General features: G+C 43.2%; 5 protein-coding genes across 20 annotated transcripts in view; 2 read left to right on the top strand and 3 right to left on the bottom strand.

Annotated features, from left to right (window-relative positions):
• The window catches only part of obscnb (obscurin, cytoskeletal calmodulin and titin-interacting RhoGEF b), a 32997-nt gene extending 30749 nt beyond the window's left edge, over window positions 1-2248 (bottom strand). For 9 of the 13 annotated variants that reach the window (XM_061294966.1, XM_061294967.1, XM_061294972.1 and 6 more), the window contains exons 1-2: window positions 2063-2248; window positions 177-1244 (exon numbers count right to left, since the gene is read on the bottom strand). In XM_061294966.1, coding sequence (XP_061150950.1) covers window positions 177-1239 — 1063 coding nt within the window. In that variant the 5' untranslated portion in view covers window positions 1240-1244; window positions 2063-2248. The remainder of the gene's footprint in view (window positions 1-176; window positions 1245-2062) is intronic. The other 4 variants (XM_061294976.1, XM_061294978.1, XM_061294977.1 and 1 more) reach the window with 1 other exon arrangement.
• A 1310-nt stretch (window positions 2249-3558) lies between these two features.
• Window positions 3559-11819, bottom strand: atg9b (autophagy related 9B). The gene is made up of 15 exons (XM_061294831.1): window positions 11410-11819; window positions 11126-11296; window positions 10987-11030; window positions 10702-10766; window positions 10040-10210; window positions 8947-9088; window positions 8049-8797; window positions 7816-7969; window positions 7554-7733; window positions 7128-7373; window positions 6813-7051; window positions 6627-6720; window positions 6478-6562; window positions 6184-6344; window positions 3559-5824 (listed from the first exon to the last, which is right to left on the bottom strand). Exons 2-14 carry the CDS (start codon window positions 11232-11234, stop codon window positions 6202-6204), a joined length of 2421 nt encoding a protein of 806 aa, XP_061150815.1. The 5' UTR covers window positions 11235-11296; window positions 11410-11819; the 3' UTR covers window positions 3559-5824; window positions 6184-6201.
• Window positions 11820-11992: 173 nt separating this feature from the next.
• On the top strand, window positions 11993-15949 carry abcb8 (ATP-binding cassette, sub-family B (MDR/TAP), member 8). Of its 2 annotated transcripts, none has more exons than XM_061294833.1 (16): window positions 11993-12183; window positions 12575-12902; window positions 12969-13124; window positions 13233-13288; window positions 13348-13453; window positions 13619-13780; window positions 13860-13945; window positions 14020-14117; window positions 14189-14294; window positions 14360-14393; window positions 14472-14608; window positions 14702-14796; window positions 14869-15002; window positions 15089-15236; window positions 15299-15549; window positions 15667-15949. In XM_061294833.1, the coding sequence occupies exons 1-16, from the start codon at window positions 12086-12088 to the stop codon at window positions 15748-15750; spliced, it is 2079 nt and encodes a 692-aa protein (XP_061150817.1). In that variant the 5' UTR covers window positions 11993-12085; the 3' UTR covers window positions 15751-15949. The 2 variants fall into 2 exon arrangements, with proteins under 2 accessions (XP_061150817.1, XP_061150816.1); XM_061294832.1 differs by having other exon boundaries at window positions 13194-13288.
• Window positions 15950-16065: 116 nt separating this feature from the next.
• Window positions 16066-20247, top strand: cdk5 (cyclin dependent kinase 5). Its single transcript, XM_061294838.1, has 12 exons — window positions 16066-16259; window positions 16543-16631; window positions 16707-16774; window positions 16964-17024; window positions 17094-17150; window positions 17222-17317; window positions 17389-17463; window positions 17646-17742; window positions 18007-18076; window positions 18230-18290; window positions 18347-18427; window positions 18585-20247. Exons 1-12 carry the CDS (start codon window positions 16223-16225, stop codon window positions 18669-18671), a joined length of 879 nt encoding a protein of 292 aa, XP_061150822.1. The 5' UTR covers window positions 16066-16222; the 3' UTR covers window positions 18672-20247.
• A 153-nt stretch (window positions 20248-20400) lies between these two features.
• The window catches only part of asic1c (acid-sensing (proton-gated) ion channel 1c), a 35268-nt gene continuing 32721 nt past the window's right edge, over window positions 20401-22947 (bottom strand). For all 3 annotated transcript variants that reach the window (XM_061294837.1, XM_061294834.1, XM_061294835.1), the window contains one exon: window positions 20401-21833. In XM_061294837.1, coding sequence (XP_061150821.1) covers window positions 21755-21833 — 79 coding nt within the window. In that variant the 3' untranslated portion in view covers window positions 20401-21754. The remainder of the gene's footprint in view (window positions 21834-22947) is intronic.

The raw sequence follows: 22947 nt of genomic DNA, 5'->3' as shown, positions 1-22947 counted from the left end.
ATCCCCTCTGAATACGAGCCACAATTAAATCATGTTGCGACAAGCCGCACGCATTTTAAAAACCTTTAGCGCAATGAGTGGGCACTGACAGTATGAGCAGTAGCTCCTGCTTGAGTTACTCATGTTGTCCTTGGGGTCAAAAGGCATGCTTGGTGCTTTTGTAAAATACCACATACCCTTGACTGTTACCAGCACAGCACTGTAGGTCTGACCGGCCATATTGGTGGCATTGCAGGTGTAGAAGCCGTTGTCATCCTGCTTGCAGTACAGGATCTTGAGAATGAAGTTCTCGGCATGATCTTCGTATATGACGTGGCGCCGGCCCTCGCTGATATTCGCTCCGTCCTTCCTCCAGATGATGTGAGGCTTGGGGTGACCCGTCACGAAGCAGCTTAGTTTGGCGTGTTTGCCCTCCGTCACGGTGCAGGTGCGGGTGAAGACTCCCTTGGGCAGCTTTGACAGCACAGATGATCTCACAACGTGCTCCAGACTCAGAGAACTCAGACCGTCTGTGATTTTGTCCGAGGCGGCGCTTTCCCCGGTCCGAAAGACGGATATGTCCTTCTTCATTTCTTCTTTACGCTTCTGGAGGTGAGAGAGGAGAGAGGTGTGGTTCTCCATGGAGAGCATGTGGGAATCCTGGGTGTCCACCACCAGCGTGGCAGCGGCCTGTGCCCGGCCCAAAGTGTTCTGGGCCCTGCAGGTGTACGTGCCGCTGTCCAGGTTACGCACGCTCTGGATCTTTAAGCTGCTGCTGTCACAATCGGAAAAGATCTTAACGCGGTTGGACTCGCTCAGGTAGCGGCCGTCCTTCTCCCAGTCAAAATTGGCTTCAGGGTGAGCGACGACCCTGCAGTGGAACACGGCATCGCCTCCCAAAGCCACACGTGCCGAGGTGGGCTTGAGCATGAAAACGGGGGCCCTCGGAGTCATCTCGGTGGGAAGGGCCACTTTGAGGGTGACGGCGGCGTAGGCCTCCCCGACGTTGTTCTTGGCCCTGCATATGTACTGACCGCTGTCTTCCAGCGCCAAGTCATAGATGGTCAGACGGTACACGTCACTGTCCTCCACCGTCTTGAAGCGGCCCCCGGATGTCAGCTTAAGCTTTTCTTTCTCCCAGGTGATGAGCGGGGTAGGGGTCCCGACAATGGTGCAGCTAAGCGTGGCGTCTTTGCCAACGCACACGGCAAACGCTTTGGGCCGGGTTAGGAACCTGGGGGCTCCTCCAAACAAATCCATGGTACCTACAGTTAAGGATTAGGATGTTTTTTTATAAACAAAATGAAAAATAAAGGAATCCAGCAATAAAGTTCACTTATATGTGCCCTACGTACAACTGCGTTAGCATAAACTGACTGTGGCGCTAGCCTACGCATTTGGGTCACATTCCCATTAGAACAGAACTCCGTTAGATATTATTTTCAGGTGTATCGGTAGATGTTTGACATTTTGATGGGTGTTATGTAAACAAAGATAAATCCAGAGGGCAGACTTCTACATTTCACATCATTCCACTCCTACATATACAGCTTCCGCTCGGCTCGAGAACAACAGTAAGTCATTTTAATGCGCACAAACGAATAAGTTCCACAACGAAGGTCAAAACAGTGTTTCCCCATGCGCAAAGGGTGACATTTAGCGGCTTTGTCGCCTCTGTCCCTTCAACCGAGGCCGGCCCAAAATAACCTCAGCTGTCCCTGGCTGTCTCGCTCCGTTTCCATTTGTAGAAGCCGCCGGTGCTTCAGCTGTTTGATAAGGCTCCGACATTCACGCCAACACACCTCACTTCCTTTCCATACAGATTTTGTGAATATGTCTTTAAAAGTCAGCTGGAGTTGTTAAAATGTGTTTTTGAACTGAAAAGGAAGGAATGGCGGGAATTTTAGCTAGCTTAATTGAAACTTGATGCTACCCAGCTAGCTTGGAAAGCACAACAAACTCTATTTAAATGCATTTTTTTCAAGTATAGGCATAAAATTAATTTAAAAAAAGTTAAATCCTCTCCTAGTATACAAAATGTACGAGTTATTTTGTCTTTTAAGGCTAACGTCAACTGAATCACCTTAAGTCTTCTTTGCTGGGGTCAGTCAGTCATGGAAGGCTCCAAAATTTTCCAATTCCACCCCCAAAAATGGCCAAAATATCCTTTGGAAATTCAGTGCTGTAGCATCCCCCAGTGCCCTGTGGTGCGCGCTTGACTAGACTTATTTTTTCTTTCTTGTCCCGTGTAGGTCCAACATGATGCTGGCAGATAGCTGGCGTGCCTATTCTGGCGCAGCCTCCTTTCCAAAATAGACTCTTGTCATTTAGTGAGCAGATAGCACACCGACACTCATGCCGTGGTTGCTGCGGAGCAGATTGTACACCGACACTTAACATTGTGCAATCATTAAAACCAAATCTCAAAGTTGAAAACTTCAGAATGCATGCTTTCATTTAATAGAATCTGATGGCTTACATTTTGAAGCACAGGAGGTATTTCTGGCGACTGCTACTGTTTTTCATACATATTTGATATTGTAAATAAATATTATTTAGTGAATTCCAGAAAATTTGGCTCTAATTCAGAATTGAAAGGCACCATTTTAGAATAGTTAATGCCCTGCTCTTGCTTGATATCTTTGCTGCAGATACAAATATGGAGTGAGAGAAATTATAGCTCATGCATCCCATTTTATATAATTATCCATCCATTCATCTTCTTCTTCCGCTCATTTAGGTTCAAGTCACGGGGCAAATAATAACACTTTGGTCATGGTGTAATTTAATACCACACCACTGACCAAACGTTTTATAAATACAGTCCTGACGGATTCTTAATGACCACTGAGGAGTACAGTAGGTCCTAAAATTAGGACATTCCCAAATTTTAAGATTATGAATGGCCGCGCAATAAATTAGTTTGTGCAGTAGCACCACATTACAAAAAGGCTCAATTTAATTGCTTGATATTCTACAATTAAGGCCTAAAAAGTGTTTCTCATACAATTATTTACTTGGCTGTAATTATGACTTAACTGCGTTAGCATAATTTAGTGTAGCAACACGAGTGATTGACAGCAGCAGGTCACCGGGACCCCGACTTGATGAGGGCCCCCACTTGAAATTCTAGCAGATATCAAGTATGCTTGTACTACTACTTCTGTTCTAACTGTTCTTCAAGGTGTAAGAGTGTTGATAATACATTTATGCTCCATGTTTGCAAGAAAATACCCCCCCACACACACATTTTCTGTATAATTGGAACAAAAACATTTTGCCCAAATCTAGAATACACTGAACAATAGCTGGCATACTTACCCATGATGTACCTGGAACAAATGACATATTTTTAATAACACATTTACTTTAAAAATAAAACAAATATTAGTAATGGAGGGTTCATCTAAACATAAAGATCATTTTTAGTGTGACTGGAGGTTGCCATTAAGACATTAAACAGGAAAACAACATTCAATAGGAATGCTAATTCTTTTTTTGGTATAATCAATAAGAGCTATATTGAGATTATGATTTCTGTTTTGAATCTATTGATATAGAAGGTATCACCACACGGTGTTCAATCCCAACCTTGGATTTTTTTTATTTCAAATAGACATCACATAATAACACACACTCACACAAAAAAAAAAAAGATTAAATAATATATACCTGCCAGACACACACAAAGAAAAAACAAGCATCGTGACACTGCTTCGAAACATTTCTTTTGGTGCGTTGCATTAGTACAGCTTGTGTTGTACGAGCCATTTTAGCATGAAAACATTTAGCACCTTGCCCCAGTCATTGTGACGCTTGACTGGTGTGTTGTTGGGAGGTTGTCCATGCCGCGGCTGCCACCGCTGCTGATGCCGGCCAGTACGTAGATAGATGACAGCACAGTGCAGAAATAAATTAAAATATGGATGTTGTCAGTCTCTTTGCAATTCTTTAAAGCCAAAAGCATTATAATTAATAATATTTATTTACACGGGGTGGGAGGGGGCATTTATTTACAAAAGTGGACGACGCACCCGACTAATCGGGATGTAGTTATTACTCGAGGGAAGGCTTTATTGTCGCAAGTGGATGGCAACGACTATTTTGGGGCCACTGTCAAATATTTACCGTTGAAGACGTAAATCCTGACTAGAGAGTAAATCGGAGTCCTTAATGCTAAGGCACTGCTTAAAATAATAAGGAGAATACCAGCAGTGAGGTGTTTGTAATCCAAACAAGCAACGTTGAACTCCAGTGTCTTTTACAAGGTGAATTTTGACGACCCCACGGATAGAAAATAAGTCGTTATATACAAACGTTTCGAAGTGGCGGCGGCTCAGTTCTCTTTCTGAGCTGTTGCATGTGCTCTACATACTTTTATGTACACTTAAAACTCTGCTTACTATATTTCGATGCAAATATTTAGATATCAGTGCAAAGTACTGAGATTGTTAGCATCATGAAGCATTTGTTCTTCCGTAGACGTAAAGAGGCTTAAATGTTTTGCGTGAACGATAAGAGCTGCTAATCATCTCTGCAATAGTGGCTTGTCTATATGTTGTGCCTATTTGATATGTTTACATGTATGTTATCCCTAAGAATGAACCACTCTAACGTGATGCCATCTAGTCATTTCTTTTCAGCTACTCATAATTTGAGGGCACCGACAACTGTCTTAGATTTTTTTTTTCTAGTGATAAATAATGCTTAGCTGTTACATACCAGAGAAGGAAAAGGTAATAAATATAAAAAATATAAAGACCAAGAGTTAGTAAATTTGGAAATTAGTTCATAGGGAGTAAATGTCATGCACAGGGAATTTGGCTAATATATTTAAAATGCATGTTTTCTGGGGTTCGCTGGAAAAAAAAAATGGTAAAAAATACTAAATCATTCAATATTTTAAATTTAATTTAATATTTTAAATTAAATATTAAAATATTTTCATAAAAACGTCTTCATGAAAGTCAAATGGTAATAATATTAATGATAATAAAAATCCCAGAAAATCTTCACCGCTTTTGCATCAACAAGATATGTATTGGCAAGCCTTAGTGTTTTTTTAAAATTATTTTAAAGATTTCCCTTCAGATAAATTTGGTATGGCAGCATGATACCTTAGTGGTTAAGCACACATGCCTCACTGTTCTGAGGTTGAGGGTTCTAATCCCGTACTCGCTGTGTCAACTCGAGTCTGTGATCGGTGCTGACTTAATGGCCAACGTTTCGGGAATGAAACCAAGAAGTGACCACAACTGGGCCTAACTTTAGTGGGACATTTTGCCCGTCTTAATGTAACTACACAAACATCTTACAAAAGAGTTGATAATACTGAACCAAATCTGCGAGTGTGAGAACCCACCCAACACAGACAGCAGCATCAAAACGCTCCATGTAAAATCACAAATCAAGTCCTTGAGCCACATCCTCCTCTAGCAGTGCGTGTGCTAGCTTATTTATATGCATGGATTTAACAATGTGGACTCTTCAAGTAACGACACGTCGCGAGGATCGAATAACTACGATACTTTCATGCGGGAAGAATGCAGCAAAAGATAAAAATAAAAAACAATACTAGAGGCTTGTGATGTGCACTACAAATACTCAAATGGTGCAGATGGCGCCTTTGGTGTTTTCCCATCAGTGGTCTTAGTGAATACACCATTTTGCTGACGCACACATTTGAACAAGATAAAAACATGTATGCTTCCCTGATGTCCGCACAGAAGACGACGATAGTGGTTTCTTCGTGAGATGTCCTCGCGTCAAAAGGATGGATTTAAAGGTCTGTGCTGAGGATCTTCTAAGGCCACAATGTTCATTGGTGAAAAGTAAAATGTAAACGCTAGAAAGGGCACACAAAAAAAGGCGATAAAAATATTTGAATGTTTAACACTTTTTAATTTACTTATTGGAATCGTCAGTTGTTGTTTTTTTAAGTTTCACTACAACACTGAGGATGGACGTCCTTCCATGGCAAAATAAACAAAAAAAAACACTGAACTGCTCACATAAACGCTACTTAATTAGGACAGACAGTTGAAAGTCGTTTAAAGACTTCCTCATGGTAGTCTTTAATGTCTCTACTAATTAACCTTTGAATTGAACTTCTTCTCATCGGAGAACGACATTAAGAAGAAATTAGAAACAAGTCTTTGATGTACTTAGCGCTAAGCTAGATGGTTAAAAATAGAGCGCACACACCTTATGTCGTAAGGCACTTCAACACGTCCCGGTGTCCTGTTTCCTAGCGGATGCGCTATTTAGTTCCTCTTCGTCTTCCTCCTCCTCCTCTTCTTCTTGCCACCCGCCGAGGTGCACGGGTGTTACCAAAGATGGCGTGGGACCAGCATGGGCCAGGAAACCTGATAATTTGCATTTTGAATTAGATACAAGTACATCTCATTTTGACTGTAATGCAAAACACAAGTGATGCCGGTAAGATGTTTTCATTTTTTTTTTTTAAGTTCCTTCACTGTTGTGCTCATTTGCAATTACCAGTCCTGCCGTGTAGCTCAGTCATTGGCACTGAGCTCGGCCACTGCCCTGAACTTCTCTGCGGGTGCGACGTCTGCTGGTGGAGCTAAAGAGACAGATTGCATGTCAAAAAAAAAGGCAAGGAAGTGGCGTGGTGAAATGAAAGTTACCTCGTGCAAGTAGATAGCGTGGAGGCTCATCTCCGCTGAGGCAAACTCCGAGTGCAGCGTGTTACTCCGCAAACGGCTGTCGCTGAATGACATGCTGATGAAAACAAGACGCGCCACATATTAGGAATGGATTTTGTCTACCGTAATAAATATAATAACACAAACCACTTGAGGTCTGTCAGGTACCTGTCAATAACGGTGTGATCACTGTGGTAGATGGTGCTGTCTTGATGTACGGAGGACGCTTGGTGGCGTTGCCCGCGGCCCCGGCCGGTGTGCGGCAGCTGAGAGGTGGACAAGGAGGCCAAGACGCTAGCGGCGGCTGACGCTGCCGTGCTGGCTGGGATAAAGCGGTGATCTCTGCCTTGTAGTCCCGACGCGGCGAGAACGGGGTGCGCCAAGACGCTGGCCAGCAGATTCTCAGGCTGGGAAGGATAACAGTCGAATTGATTGGTAATCGTTACATGACGATGGACGAGGTTCGTCGGCGGGATTTCTCACGGCCGTAGCGGACTCGTTGGACTGCAGCGATGTGCAAAGAGGAGCCTCGGAGAGCAGGAGCTGCGTGGAAGGACCGCCTTGCGCGTCGTGTTGCACCTTCTCCTTCAGGTGGCTGATGAACACCGAGCTGTCCAGCGGTGGCTGCCAGTGTGGATTCTTAATAGTGAAGTGCATGAGTGACAACTCCGTCTTGCCGTTCTCCGCCTGCTGGTAGACGGAAGCTTCCGTCTGGCCCTCGGACAGCCACTGCAAAAACATCATGAAAAGAGGTCGTTGGCAAAGGTGTGTTGACTTTGTGTCCACGTACCGACTTTTAGCGTCTTCTTTTTTCAAACGTGAGGCACCCACAAATGAAATGTAATACCAAGAATGACCAGAGAGAGGCAACAAATCTCCAATGTGGATGCACTGTGGAGTCCTGCTTACCGTGGGATTCCCGTGACGTCTGATGTCCATCTGTGCAAAGGAGCAGATGTCCCCCACGCCAATCACCTCCACCGTGAAGTTCCTGAAGAAGTCGACGATCTCCAGGGACTTGTTCCTCAGCAGGAAGATGAGAATGAAGGGTGTAATGATGGGACTGAGCAGCTCCTCCAGGATGAACACCTGACAGAAGCATTTGATGCGCTGAATTTAACAGGAAGTGTAACGAGGGCGCACCTCATCCACCGAGGTTCCCTCTACTCACCGCTTTGTACTGGAAGAGCTGTGCCACCTCGTCACGGGTCTCGCTCTTGTTGGCGTGTCCCCTCCAGTGGTCGGGCATGTAGTGGATGTGGGCCAGCATGCACTGCAGCAGCTGCTCCGGGCACCAAACCATATGCTCGTCTGGGATGAAGGACCTTGTGTGGGACAAAACAAACGTTGGCTCTTTCCAAATGTGTACGCCGGGACATCGGAGACGAGGATGAAGCAGGCCACCTGGTGATGGTGATAACCACCCCGAGCACCGTGATGCCGGTCAGAATGTGTTGCACTGTCAGGACGTCTTCGTCGTAGACGGTCAGCGCGATGAGAACGGCCAATACCGAGCCCGAGAAGAAAGCGACATTTTTCGCCAGCACGGTGAGCAGCGGCGACGTGAAGGAGTTCATGTATTTGGACGTGGGCTTGTAGCCTCGGCCCAAGCGTCCGTGCAGCTCGTGGTTCAGCTCGTTGAAGTGGCGCAGGTAGAGTCGGCCGTAGAGGGACCAGCGCCGAGCTCCCAGACTCCCGGGTTCCCGCCGGATGATTTCTGTGTAGCTGAAAAAGGCGTAGAGCACCTGCCACACCAGTATGAAGGGACAAAGCAGCAGATTGGCCAGGCCCATGAGCAGGATGACCCTGCTGAGCTGCTGCGCCAGCTCCAGCCGATTACCGCTGCGTTTGTATTTGGGGTGCAGGTTCCACTTGTTCTGGAACAGCGAGCCGGGGCCCCAGAAAAGAATGAGCTCAAAGTTGTACTTCAGGCCCTGCGTGAGGAAGACCACATCGCCCACTAGGGGGAGTTGCAGTCGCACGGGGAGCAGGGATTTGTTGATCATGGCCACCATGTAGTTCTTGAAGCGCAGGATGCGGTGATAGATGTCCAGTTCCGTCAGCTCTTTCTTGTGGACGCACATTTGCTGCTCTCGCTGCAGGCTGATGAGGCGGTCTTGGACTTCCTGCCACGTGAAGTTGCATAGTTCATCCTGGGACAACGAGAGCGTGAAGATTCAAATTTGCACGTTAGCGACATGGATGAGAGGAGAGATAATGCGATGGTAGTTGCGTAATGCAGGATAAGTCTCCTTTCAAATCTCACGCCATGAATCTCGTGGACACTGTCGGAAATGTGTACCATTCTGATCTTCAGCGCTTTAATGTAGAACTGACGGATTTCCCAGTAGCTCAGGACGTTGCAAATGACCTTGATGAGTCGATAGAGCCAGAAGACGGCCGCCATGATGAGAAGGAATATGATCCAGCTGTTGGCTTGGATCCTGAAGCACAAAGGGTAGACGATGAGGGAATAAAGAAAAAAAACTATATTGTTATTTTCAGGCATTGCAGGTTTATCATCTCTAAAAAGTTTTGAAATTGTATTTGACAGGTCCTTGACAATGAGCCTAACAAATTCTTCATAACGACACATCTTATCCAGTCCAATCTAAAATTGTAAAAGCCGCTGCTCATCGTTGGGAACTCAGAAAAGGACTGAGCTGTTTTGCACCTCCTCTTTCTTTTTTTTTATATTTTTGTGTAAGCTGTGGAAAATAAGCACGAGCCAGGCTACTAAGGAGGAAAAACATGCTAACATGGGGCGGAGCTTGTTCCTCACAGCTCGCCAGCAAAGTCTCATGTGGCGGTCGGCAAGGGCCAAGATGCTGGCGTCTCGTCTGACCACTTTTACCTCACTGACATGGATCAATTACTAAATGTGGAGCACAACAACTTCAGTGTCATCGACACGAAAATGTCTCAACAGGAAAACCAGTCACATGCTACTACTGATAAGAAGGGAACATTTTGTCCATTTGAAATAAAAATTGTTGGACAAAGCAAGAATTATTCCATTTCTGTAGTCACAGAAATCTGTTTGAAACTACAAATGTGTGATTATTGATGACAACCATTTGCAAATGTGCAACTTGAGTATTTATCGTCATCAAAAACTATCACGTCATATTTTTGGGCGAGGCGTTGCAATGCTTTGAGCAAAAAAAAGACTTGGAAAACAAAGTTGGGCTTTTTTTTTTCAAGTTAAATGTACAAATCTAAGACCATAGTGACATTTTGGGCAAGTATCAACATTGGATTTTGGTGTCCGTCCCAACCTTATTTTAAGGTATCATCTTGAAGACAGCCACAATATTTAAGCCAAACAAAATATAACACATATATTAAAAAGTTCTAAAACAATGCAGATGAATAAGTAATGAAAGGGCTCTTGCCTCTCGGTGCACTGCTGGCTGGGCAAAAGGGCATCGGGGATGGTGACCTTGTTCCTGTCCAATGGGTTGTGACCCGGCCCCGTGTGATTGACAGCGCGGTTGGCGAACAGGACGTCATACTCCACGCAGTTGACCAAGAACGTCGTGAACGTGACGACGAACAGAAACTGACTGAAGAGCACCAAAAAAAAAAAAAAAAAAAGGTTAAAAGTAGCTAGCACAAGACCTAGCATCGATCTAACAACCCACAATTTGTCATCCACCCATTTTGTGTCAGTACAATGTGGGTGACAAATACAGATTTGAGAATCTGAATTCGCAGTCAGTGGCGTATTACGCAAGATGAGTCATCGGGGTGTCACTGTTTGGTTATTAGTTTATGACGCCAGATATTAACACGAGCCGTGGCGACATTCTGACAAACAGAGACCTAAAAATAGACTTGCCCCCACTGGCACAGCACAGAATAATTTATCTGAAGACAGCCGGAATGGAAACTAAACAATATGCGAGGGGAGGACAAGTGCTGTGGGTGATTCACATTGACTGAGAAATTCAACTATATGAAAGCATTTTAGTTCAATTACGAAAACCTGGTAGGGTGTACTTGGAGATTTACCAATATAACAAATCATCTTCAGGTAGCTGATATTAATACTTACACAAGTTCAAAGAACTCTGACAGCATCATACAAGCAAAGCCATTCTTTTGATGGAAATGATAGATGTGAACACAAGGGTTAAGGGAAAACATGACACATTTAAATGAGAAGTATAAAAATACTTGAAGTCTCCTGGTTAGGTGTTTTGTTGTTTTTCAAATTCAAACATCAAAGTGTCACACAATGCAGTTGCTCTTTGGTGTCCAATGTCTTAACAAGTTTGTACAACACTGCTTACTAGTAAATCAATCATGAAGAATTTCACAGTAAAACACACAAGGATATTCTCGTGAAGAAGTTATCCAAGTTCTTGACGTGGTGCCATGAATCTGCGACACAAGTTGGGAAAATTAAGTCAATAGGATTACTGTGAGACTTGTCAAGCTTGTATGCCACTTCGGTAGCTTTTATTTTGTTTGTTTACCTTTTAGGCCTTCGGGCACATGGAGCAGCAGGTCCTCCTCCCCGGGTGGAGAGTCCTCCTCCAGGTCCTCAATCCTCTGATATTCCCGGTAGGCTTCCAAGTTGGCCATGGTTGTGCTTTACATTCTCTACCCAGTCGTTCAACTCACAGAAGCAGCTCTCCTGACAGCTTCTGTGTCACCATACAAAAGCGACCAAGACCTTCAAAAGCGTGGCTGCATTCTGCACCACCTCGAGAACTCCCAAGTCAGGCTAGCAACATGCTAAATTAGCGTGACAACTTACTTGTGACGTAAGGCTAAAGACTCTCCCACTGGAGTAATTGATGTGTTATTAATCAGCGTGATGCACCAACCATACGCGACAAATAAATGTCCCCGCGGCGAGTGAGAAGTGGTCGGCTAGTGTAGGGATGATTCAGCCAGTCGAGCGTGGTCACGCAGAGTGCACGGTTTGTTTTGTTCCCGACTCGCTCGGTCATCCGCTGGTGTCGAAATCCTTTTGCTTCCCACTTTAGCGAAAACACAACGGTGACTCGCAGTCTTTCAATCCGCACGCTTAAGTTCACCTTATGGCACAATCGACTTGACAGTCTAAGTTGGGCCAGCTCTTCCAAAAATACAACATAGCTTACGTGTGTGCCCACTGTTTTTGTCTTTCACAAACAAACGTCACTACAGGTTTTGGCCGTGACAACATCCGGTACAGAGTTGTAGTTTTTTGCAAATGGTTGTGTAATATCCTTGTTACGTTGTTTTTAAACGCCAAAAACAATTAAAAAGACATTCCAAATAATTTTTAAACGTAATGTAACTATGTGTATAACAAATTACAATGTTCCAAAACTAATATTTACAATCTCTCGTGAGAAATGCATTGTGGGAGAATTCAATATGGCGGCGCGCTTGTAGCCCTCGGATAACAAACTATTGTTTGTTATTTTACAAAGAAAGCTGTTAAAATGTGGTGTTTCCTTAAATTAAATTTTGCTGTGCCAATGCGGTCGCTGTCGTTACATCTGCGATGCAATAATACGGCTGGTTTATGGAAATATTCACGGTAAGGTAATGTGACCTGCTAGCATGTTGGGCTTATGACAGCTTAATGGTTGGTGCTCTTTAACCCTGTTTTACTTAGTCGATAACAGGCTTGTATGCACTCTGTTTAGACCAATTACACCTCCATATTTTTGTTCATTATATTTTTTACAAGTCTGACTTAATAATATATGGAGCAAATCTAACCTTTTGTAAATAATTGAAAATATTTTATCAATTAGCTTTTCGACTATCTCAATTGAAATTAATACCAATCAGGGACAAAATGTAAAAGTAGGCCAATATTATTAATAGAAAATAAGCCAGAAAAATACCTAAAATTGGTCATTTAATAGTAGTTTATAAACTACAAATGGGATAATTATTACTGCACCTTTTTTTTTTGTATACAGATTGCATTCAACATCAGGATGCAGTCTATTCAGCGCCTCACGTCAACACGGGAATGTCACCAGTCGCTTGTGGACCGCGGCCCAGAGAGCTCTGCGGCAGTCAGCCACGCGAGCATCTAAACGCTCTGAGGCGACACTGAGGTTCATCCTCGCACCAGCAGCACTTACAGTCGCCGGGAGACTGTTTTACCACACCGTGTACTGCGAGGCGGACCAGAACAACAACAACATCCGAGTGGACACTGTGCCCAAAACTCCAGAGTTCAAATGGCACATCTTGTGGGAGTTTGTGAAGCCTCAACTGTTTGCGCTGACATGCGCTGTTGTGGTAAATCGGTGCCCAGAAATCTAATGTAACATTTTTGTCTTCATAATCAACTTGTTTTCTTTTCAGCTAGCTTTTGGTGCGGCCGTTTTAAACATTCAAATTCCAATGCTGTTGGGGGAGCTGGTGAATGTTGTAGCACGCTACTTGAGGGAACACACTGGGAATTATGTCCGTGAGATAAGAGGACCTGCTTTTAAGTTGCTCGGACTGTACGGCATCCAAGTATGAAAACGTTCTAAACAACCGATCCATTGTTGCTGTATTGCTTTAATGATGGGAAATATACAACAGGGCTTGTTGACAAGCGGCTATATCATCCTGCTATCGAAGGTCGGAGAAAGGGTGGCGGCGGACATGAGGAAAACCCTTTTCGCCTCCCTACTGAGGTATTTAATCCTAACTACTGAAAACACGTCCTGTCGTTGACGTCCTTTTTGTCACTCAGACAAGATGTGGCTTTCTTTGACGCTAACAAAACTGGACAACTGGTGAATCGTTTGACAGCGGACATTCAGGAGTTCAAGTCTTCCTTTAAGTTGGTCATCTCGCAGGTACGACGTAAACGTGGCCTACAGGTGGAGGTGGTTGTTTATGTATTAATTTATTCATTCATTCATTTTTTATCGGGCCAAGTCACTATTTTAGGACATGCAGTAGTTGGGAGTTGTGAAAAGTTGTCGGGGTTTCAATTTTGTGTATTTTGCTGACGCTTTTAGGGTCTGCGGAGTATCACGCAGACAGTGGGATGCTTTGTGTCGCTTTACGTCATCTCTCCAAAACTCACCGGGTTGACCGTGGTGGTCCTCCCCTGTCTAGTCGGGGCGGGAGCTGTCATTGGCTCGTTCCTCCGAAGACTTTCCCGGTTAGCTCAAGAACAGGTGAGGGGAGGATGTTGTTTGTTTGTTTTTTAGTTGGGAACTATATTGCAGCTATTAACTATTGTTTGTTTCTATGAAGGTTGCCAAAGCAACGGGAGTGGCGGATGAGGCTCTCGGTAATGTACGAACAGTGAAAGCCTTTGCCATGGAAGAGCGGGAGCTACAGTAAGTGGAAAGCGTTTCATTTCTTATTACCCGGAAGCTACGTTTAAATGACATTTCTGCTGCGTTCCTCCCAGGTTGTACGCGTATGAAGTTGACAAATCTTGTGAAATGAATGAAAATCTTGGGACTGGAATTGCTGTTTTCCAAGGACTTTCAAACATCGCTCTCAACTGTGAGTCATTTTAACCAGGAAGGAAATTATTCAAGAAAAAAGTTTGCAGCCATTTCGTTATCTCCTTGCAGGTATTGTTCTCGGAACTATTTTTGCCGGAGGAACTCTAATTTCGAGCAATGAAATGTCGCCTGGAGACCTCATGTCTTTCTTGGTTGCTTCCCAGACAGTGCAGAGGTAATAAGACATCTGATAAAAATGAATTCAATCAGAAGTATTTTAACCAATTTTATTTTTGTTAGGTCCTTAGCCAGTATATCTATCCTATTTGGGCAGGTAAGTCAATTGAAATAAAATTCAGAAGTCGATTCTTGGCTTTGGTTCGCTCTCATTGCATCCACATTTTCTTTCCAGATGGTGAGAGGAACAAGCGCTGGTGCTCGTGTTTTTGAATATTTGTCGTTGAAACCTTCAATTCCTCTTTCCGGCGGGGGGCGCATTCCGTATCATTCTCTGACAGGACGAGTTGATTTTCTCAACATTTCATTCAGGTTGGAGCCTTCTTCTCGACATTTCAGTGAACAAAAAACATCAAGCGCTACCATTACGGGTCTGTGTTTATTTGGGGCGTTTTATATTTGTAGTTACCCAACAAGACCTGGCCATCAGATTTTGGACAAGTTCAACTTAACGCTGCCACCGAGCAAAACAATCGCCATTGTCGGGGAATCTGGAGGCGGTAATGAATGATGTCATCAGTCAGCCGGATGTCAACTGTACAATAATGTGCAACATCTGTTGTTTATTTTAGGCAAGTCTACAGTCGCGTCCTTACTGGAACGTTTCTACGACCCGACGAGCGGCGTCGTAATGTTGGACGGACTCGACATTCGAACGCTTGATCTCTGCTGGCTTAGGGGACAAGTTATTGGATTTATTAATCAAGTAAAAGAAAATCAGCTTTTATCCATGATGGGTCAATTAAGATAATGACTTTGCATAATGAACTTGTGTCACGTTCTCCTCGACAGGAGCCTGTTCTGTTTGGAGCGTCTATCATGGACAACATCCGCTTCGGGAAGCCCGAGGCCACCGACGCTGAAGTCTTTGACGCTGCCAAACAAGCCAATGCTCACCGCTTCATTACGACTTTCCCAGAAGGCTATAACACCGTGCTAGGTACCAGATTTTCATACTTGCTCACTGCAGCTCTGCTTACCTCTTGGCTCTTTACACGCCAGGCGAACGCGGGGTGACCTTATCAGGAGGCCAGAAACAGCGCATCGCCATTGCCCGGGCCCTCGTTAAGAATCCAACCATCCTGGTACTGGACGAGGCCACCAGCGCCTTGGATGCTGAGTCAGAGCGAGTGGTGCAGGAGGCTCTGGAGCGGGCCAGCCGGGGGCGCACTGTTCTAATCATCGCCCACCGCCTGAGCACCATCCAGGCGGCTGACCTCATCTGCGTCATGAGCAACGGAAGCATAGTAGAAGTGAGTTTCAACATTAACTGGTGAAAAAAATATGCTTGTCGTTAAGTAATTGTTAGTCAGTAAATCCTGGAGATATTAAAGGTATTTGTCTATCATTTTAAACAACTTTTCTTTAAGGCTGGAACTCACATGGAACTGCTGCGCCGAGGCGGATTGTATTGCGACCTGATCCGAAGACAAAGAGCTGAGGGGCAGAAATGAACCACGCTCAAATATGTTTACCGGAGATGCTAATTTCACATCCAATTAGTCAAATGAGTTAAGATATAAGAGATTTTAGTTTAAGTGGACCAGACGTGGAAAAAAACAAACACTACTACAATGTCTTTAAGAATATAATTTACCTCTATTCAAAGCTTACTGTACATGACTATTGTGAATAAAGAATGCTTTAATGAAATTGTCTCTTTTATGTCTTTGGCATATTTCTCATTTAAAGTTTTGAAATAGTATTTACGCATACGGTGTTATTTAATAGCAGGTTTTGACGAGGTAATGCACCTATTTGGTCTGTAGGGGGCGCAACAAGCTCGACTGTACAGAGCGCTCCGGAGCTGCAAGTGTTAGCGTGAAGCTAACGCTAGCAATCATAACAACCCCCCCATTAAATTCGGGGCTTGGTCACTGGGTTGTTCCACTGGCTACTTATTTAGCCGGCTAAAACAGGGCGGCCATGCAGAAATATGAAAAACTCGAAAAAATCGGCGAGGGTAAGTTTTCATAAATACTCGCTCTGATGCCATTTTATGCTATGTTAGCTTCTATGCAGCTTATCTGCTAGCTGACGTTAGCTTCGTTTTTACGTCGTGTGCTTGCTCATTCCATCTTTATAATAGTGAGGTTGATGTAAAAGTGCTCATGAAAATGTCCGTGTGATCTTCTTAGCGTTGGGGGCGATGATCTAACTAGCAAGCCATGCTCATATAGCTCAGCAGTGTCATTCAATCTGAGTTCATTTTTTTTTGGTGACATTATTTGACATCAATTCCACAGGTACCTACGGGACTGTGTTCAAGGCTAAAAACAGAGAAACCCACGAAATAGTGGCCCTGAAACGAGTCCGTTTGGACGATGACGACGAGGTGTGTGTTTGAAATCGAACTGGTGTATTTGTGCATACTAGCACGGTGTTGCTAACCAATTTCCACCCCCTACAGGGCGTGCCAAGCTCTGCCCTGAGAGAAATCTGCCTGCTGAAGGAGCTCAAGCATAAAAACATAGTCCGGTCAGTGCATGTAGATTATTTACAGACTTTTTTCAAATCCCAAACTAGTAGAGAGATTTAACAAATTCACAAATACTTCACATTATATTATTATATTTTAAAATGATCCAGTTCTGCATCTGTTCCCCAACGTGCACATGCAAATTCTACACCAATTGTGATCCCCTAATTTAATTCTGTCCTTTGCAGACTACACGACGTGTTGCACAGTGACAAGAAGCTAACGTTGGTCTTTGAATATTGTGACCAGGTGAGAAACCCTCAAATCGGCTCACTAGTAGACATCTGAGCTAATATTTACCTTTTCCCCATCACGCAGGATTTGAAGAAGTACTTTGATAGTTGCAATGGAGATTTAGACCCTGAAACAGTGAAGGTGAGAAATCTGAATCGTGTCACCTGAGCCCAACTGTGTCAGTCATCATCAGCTTTCCTTCGTCTTTCCAGTCGTTCATGTTCCAGCTGTTGAAGGGACTCGCTTTCTGTCACAGCCGCAATGTTCTTCACAGGGATCTTAAACCGCAGAATCTCCTCATCAACAGAGTGAGTCAACCTGCAATGACACATAATGCACCGTATTGATACATGCGTTTCATTCATGCTTGGGTTTACAGAATGGCGAGTTGAAGCTGGCCGACTTTGGGCTCGCTCGAGCGTTCGGTATTCCCGTGAGGTGTTATTCCGCCGAGGTGAGCTATCGTATGGCGCGCTAATCGCTAACTAGTTCAATGTTGAAATCATTGGATACTCGTGCACATTTGCATTAAATGGGATTTAAATAAATAAAATAGGAAATATAGGAAAATATATACTTAAAAAAAACACTTCCTATGTTTTTTGTGTACTGTACATTTTGATCAAATTCCTGCAGGTGGTGACGTTGTGGTACCGACCCCCAGATGTGCTGTTTGGCGCCAAACTTTATTCTACCTCCATCGACATGTGGTCTGCTGGTTGCATATTTGCAGGTGTCATTTTCAGTGCACACACACACACACACACACACACACACACACACACACACACACACACACACACACACACACACACACACACACACACACACACACACACACACACACACTCATTGGACTCTTCATTAGATACACCACAGCAGTCCGGTCATCAAACTGTTATTTTTTTGGACTGACACTGTAAACAAAAATGGTGCTATAAACCTAGAACTTAGTTTGTCTGGAGTTATTTATCTGATATGTTGTCTTTGGATTCAGAGCTCGCTAACGCCGGAAGGCCTTTATTTCCCGGGAATGACGTGGACGACCAGCTGAAAAGAATCTTCAGATATCTTTTTTTTTTCTCTCTCAACGTGTCAATGTAGTCTGTATTATTCCATTTAGACTGGATTGGCACTGAAGGTCCAATTGGCTAATTCCCATTTACGCCACACATTTTGTGACTGTAGCTTTTGGTTCGCTTTCTTTAACTGCCCGGCACGTTGTTGGGAACGCCGACAGAAGAGCAGTGGCAGATGATGACCAAGCTCCCAGACTACAAGGTAGCACATGTACATGTGTGTGTGTGTTTTGGACTCACCGCTTGCTGTGTTTGCAGCCATATCCTTTGTATCCAGCCACCACCTCGCTGGTCAACGTGGTGCCCAAACTCAGCAGCACAGGTCGAGACCTTCTTCAGGTAGGACACACGTTCTGCCCAGCGACAGAGGGGAGCCCTGACTGCACCGAATTAAATAGTTGGAATTTGGGAAAACATGGAAATAAATATGTCGTAAGAGTTCCAGAAAATAAAAATAAGAAAGCCCCAGTGACCATTTTGCTGTCCTCCCACACAGAACCTTTTGAAATGTAACCCGCAACAGAGGATCTCCGCAGAGGAAGCCTTGCAGCATCCTTACTTCGCCGACTTCTGCCCGCCCTAAATCCTTCATGGCATCCCGGTTCCACGTCAGCCGCCAATCGATCCGGTCCTCCCCGTCACGCTAGCAGGTCATTAGAAGCAGCTCCGTGAAGGCCCATCCCACCTTAAAAGAACCGTGGCCAAAGCGGCTCTTTTATACCACACACTACCGACTGCATTCATTTACCCTGGTAGAGGACTACAATTTTAGAAACCAATTTTAGAAACTTTTAATTTAACACACAGCCACAGAACCGCTTAGGGGTCACTTGTTGCTAGGCAGAATTGGTCTCATAGAGCTGAAGCCACAATTTGACAAAACAAAATGCATCAAGTGGGTACATCATGAAAAAGCAGCTTTACATTGAGATTTTGTGGCTGATCCAATTAAAAAAAATATAATAAATTGGCCACTAGTCCAAAGTTGGAGGAAGCCTGTGCTGCTCCTCATTCATTGAAAAATATTCTCCGGGCAGCTATTATCTCCCGGTGACACTTCAATGAGTTGCAGCTTAATCGAAACATTTAGAATTTGACTCCAAAAAAACACTACAAAATAAAATGATATTCTCCATTTTTATCAAACAAACCTACGGTCCTTTCCGGTCGCCTCTTCCACGATTGTATGTTGACAATAATAGCATGACAAGTTAATTTATGATTTTGTATAAGGCCCCTATTTTATATTTGTCTTTGCACACTTTGTTGTTTTTTTTTTAAACATTTTGTTTTACATCATGATTTTCGCTGTTAGTTTTGCACACTGACGTTATTGCAGCTGGTTTTCAATAAACGAGCCAATATAATTCGAGTAGTGTCACAGTGGACCATTAATATAATTGATATATTATCTTTGGATATATACACACACATTGTTTGTAGTGCACTACTGTCAGGGTTGTGCAATTCCTCCGAGGGCTTTACAAAATCGATACAGAAATGTTCTGAAACATTCGAACAAATGATTACCATTACTGAAACTAATAAGCCGTTATGGCTTAAGCGTATTGTGAATTGATTTAGAACAAATACGCTGAGGTTTTATTGTTTGAAAATTGTATTTCGGGCCAGATCAAATGCTGCCGCGGGCCCGCAGATGGCCCACGCGCCGTACTTTACTCTGCGCCTGATCTATGACAACAGTACAAACGGGACAAATTGCATTTTCATATTTTCTTGCCTTTTTATTTGAATTTTTTCTCAACACGTCGCTTATACTCCGATAATATCGTTCATTTTGATTGTTAGGGCAAAAGCCTACAAAGCTTGAGATGTTTTCGGAGCAGCTATCACTTCTTTTGTCAGGTAGCGATGCAGAAATATGGTTGCATGTATTTATTAATGCTGGAATGTGAATTTTGGTTTAGTACTACTGTGCTCTGTAGCGTTTAGCGGGCTCTGTACAATTGAACACGTGCAAGTGGATTACGTTGTCAAAGCCACAAGTGTTTTTACGAAGTTCCAGATGTAGAATTCTTTAAGACAACGTTTGGGTTTTTATTCCACAGTGAAGAGTGATTTTTTTTTTTTTTTGCCAAGTTGCTTTTGTTGGTAGAAGCCAATAAGATTGACTATTCAGTAAAGTGGACATAAATGCGCTTCCTTGTTTTATTTTTTTGACCCCCCTCGTCACTTTGAATGCTAGTTTCACAGATTCTACGTCAGTCACAAAATATTTCGAGCGATTAACTTCCAAAAAAGTAAACGCTGAAATGATCTGAGAAATAAAAGACCAACAGACGCGAGTCCGATGGGTAAATATCCACTTTATTATACTCGATCGTTGTTACATCACAAAGTGTCATTTGTGACTTTTGTTACACGTTGAAGAATATTTAGAATAAGAAGAATAACAACGGGATACAACGGTGGAATCGTACAATGCGTTTGTGTCGTTAAGGAACGGAACGTGTGTGCGTCACTTGTGGATGATTCTCAAGTCACGTTAGTGCTAATCACCAAGACACTTATGGCCTACATCCCACACATGGAAACAGTCGGTCTAAGGTCTATATATACTGTACCTGTTCCTGTAATTTATACACGACACGAATGAACAGTACGGCATTTCTTTATGGCATTCATTTGTGGTTATATACACGCTCCAGGTCACCGTTTTGATCGGAGCTTCTGTAGACAATAGATTACTATCACAAGGCATTGTGCTGATTTATCGATGAAGAAGAATTGAGGTCACACTGAGAAGAAGGAACAGTGCAGCAAGTCAGAGAATTACGGGAATATGCGAGTAATGATGTAACGTTGACAAATAAGAAAATGTTTTTATTTGTACCGATGGGAGGATTATATTACCACGGAATATTTTGTAATAGTATGAAGTTAAAACGATCACAGTCACGGTCTTTCCAGGAATATGTAATTTTACGAGAAAATATTTTTGGGGTGAAAATCACGCTGTACTACTAGAAATAGTTGTAATATTTCAAGGCTAGCTATTTTTTACAAAAAATGAACAAATGTTAAGATATGATAAATATTTTGTGTATATTTTTTGTCAAAATTTCCATCGCATGACAAAAGGACCTTTGTACTACTTTTCCTATTTTAGTCTTTCAGCGTGGCCCTCATACTCCTTCATCCCAATGAAATAAGACACCCTTGACATGATTAAGAAAGGCAACGAAAGATGTTTTCAGCTTTGCTAGCATCCGCAAAGTGAATGATCACACGTGTTTTCCATTCTGATTAGCATATATGACATGATGGATTTAAGATCAACAGCAACAACAATCCGTCTGCTAAGGTCACCCTGGAGAAGGAGCACATATAAAGAAGCCATGTGGTTTTCTTTGTGGTCACGTAGCAACTTCACTTGCTTTTTGGACACTGGGATTGAAAAGTGACATTTTGGGGGAAAAAACATGAAGAAATTATGTCGCATTTAAACCTGAGTTGTGTTTCTTTTTATGATAGTATTCTATTTCAATCCAGGTATTGAGAAACTACTGTACACTTCTACGGTATTTGTTATTCTCTGATAAATCAATTGTTTCACAGTTTGCTGTCCCCCCCCCCCGCCGCCCCCCTCACCCCAACAAAAAACACAAACATCAGGTTGTCAACAAGCAAACTCCTCGAAATTGCCTAGAGTCGGGTGACGAGGTAACATGTTCGGCGTGAATCCGAGACTGTCCGAGTGACTCCGGAGTGTGTCACAGGTGCTCTGTGGAAAGACGGGGAGAGGAGTGGGGGTGGGGGGGGGGGGGTCGTGAAGAGTCAACGGAATCAAACCAAGGAATGATAATGATCATGTGTGAAGCACACGTAAACATGAGGGTGAAAGGAAAGGAGGAGGGGGAGAAAAACACAATCTTAGTCCTCATTTTTAGTCCGTGTTGTACAGAGGTGCAAAAATTCAGCAACTAATCGATTAACATATTAATCAACTATTTTGATAATTGATGAATCTTTTAGAGACATTTTTTTAAAGGGATTCATTTGCTTTATTCTTATTCCACAAATATCAAAATATTTTGTTAGACATGAGGGGATGCATAAAACATATTCTTGCTCACAACATTTCTGCATTTAGTTCCTCTTTAACCTGAAATTGTTTGAAATTTCATATCTCAACAGTAAATATTGTCAGATTTCTCCAGTCCTGCATGAAAGCAGACTCAATTAATCAAGACTTTTGCAAACCGAATCCATTTTTTCAGAATTTTCTGCTCTTCTTTTCCAATGGGATGTACATAATAAAGCGTTGGTCACTAAAGATGTGCCCAATATGTAGTCTATTCACGGATACCGAAACATTTGCCGCCAGTCAGGGTGTGAAAAGCTTCCCGCCGACAAAGGAGTCTTTTCAAATGGTGTGATAAGTAATGCGTCTCGAGATGCTATCTGTGCTTCGGCCTCTAAAACGGAGCATCAGCGTTACGGGGAAGTGATACAAGCTTTCAATGAATATGTAATGCATTTTCACAAGGGCTAGGCGGCATTATTCGCCGAAACAAAGTCTGCGTCCGCAGAGAATCAAAGCCACTCAAGTCATCCGTAAAACTGACAAAGGGAAGATTCCCCACTCCGATTGCTTCCCGAGGCAAACTGTCCTTGAGTAAAGAGGCACTCGCTAGCTGCACTGCATCAACTGTTTTGTGTTTTTTTTCTCCCACTGCACTCGACTTGACTATACAGTAGCCCTGCAGGGGGAAAAGAAACGGTACAGTGAATGCATCACGATGAGACACGCTATGAAACAGCAACATGGAGGAACAGCGGCATGTTGCTATTGCTTTTCCTTCTTCACCTAATAAGTGTGTTTTCTTTCTTTTTAA

This window comes from Syngnathus typhle, linkage group LG13 (assembly GCF_033458585.1).
Source record: "Syngnathus typhle isolate RoL2023-S1 ecotype Sweden linkage group LG13, RoL_Styp_1.0, whole genome shotgun sequence".
Classification (NCBI taxonomy): domain Eukaryota; kingdom Metazoa; phylum Chordata; class Actinopteri; order Syngnathiformes; family Syngnathidae; genus Syngnathus; species Syngnathus typhle.
The sequence above is the reverse complement of the archived record's forward strand: the minus strand, read 5'-3'. Positions and strand labels throughout refer to the sequence as shown.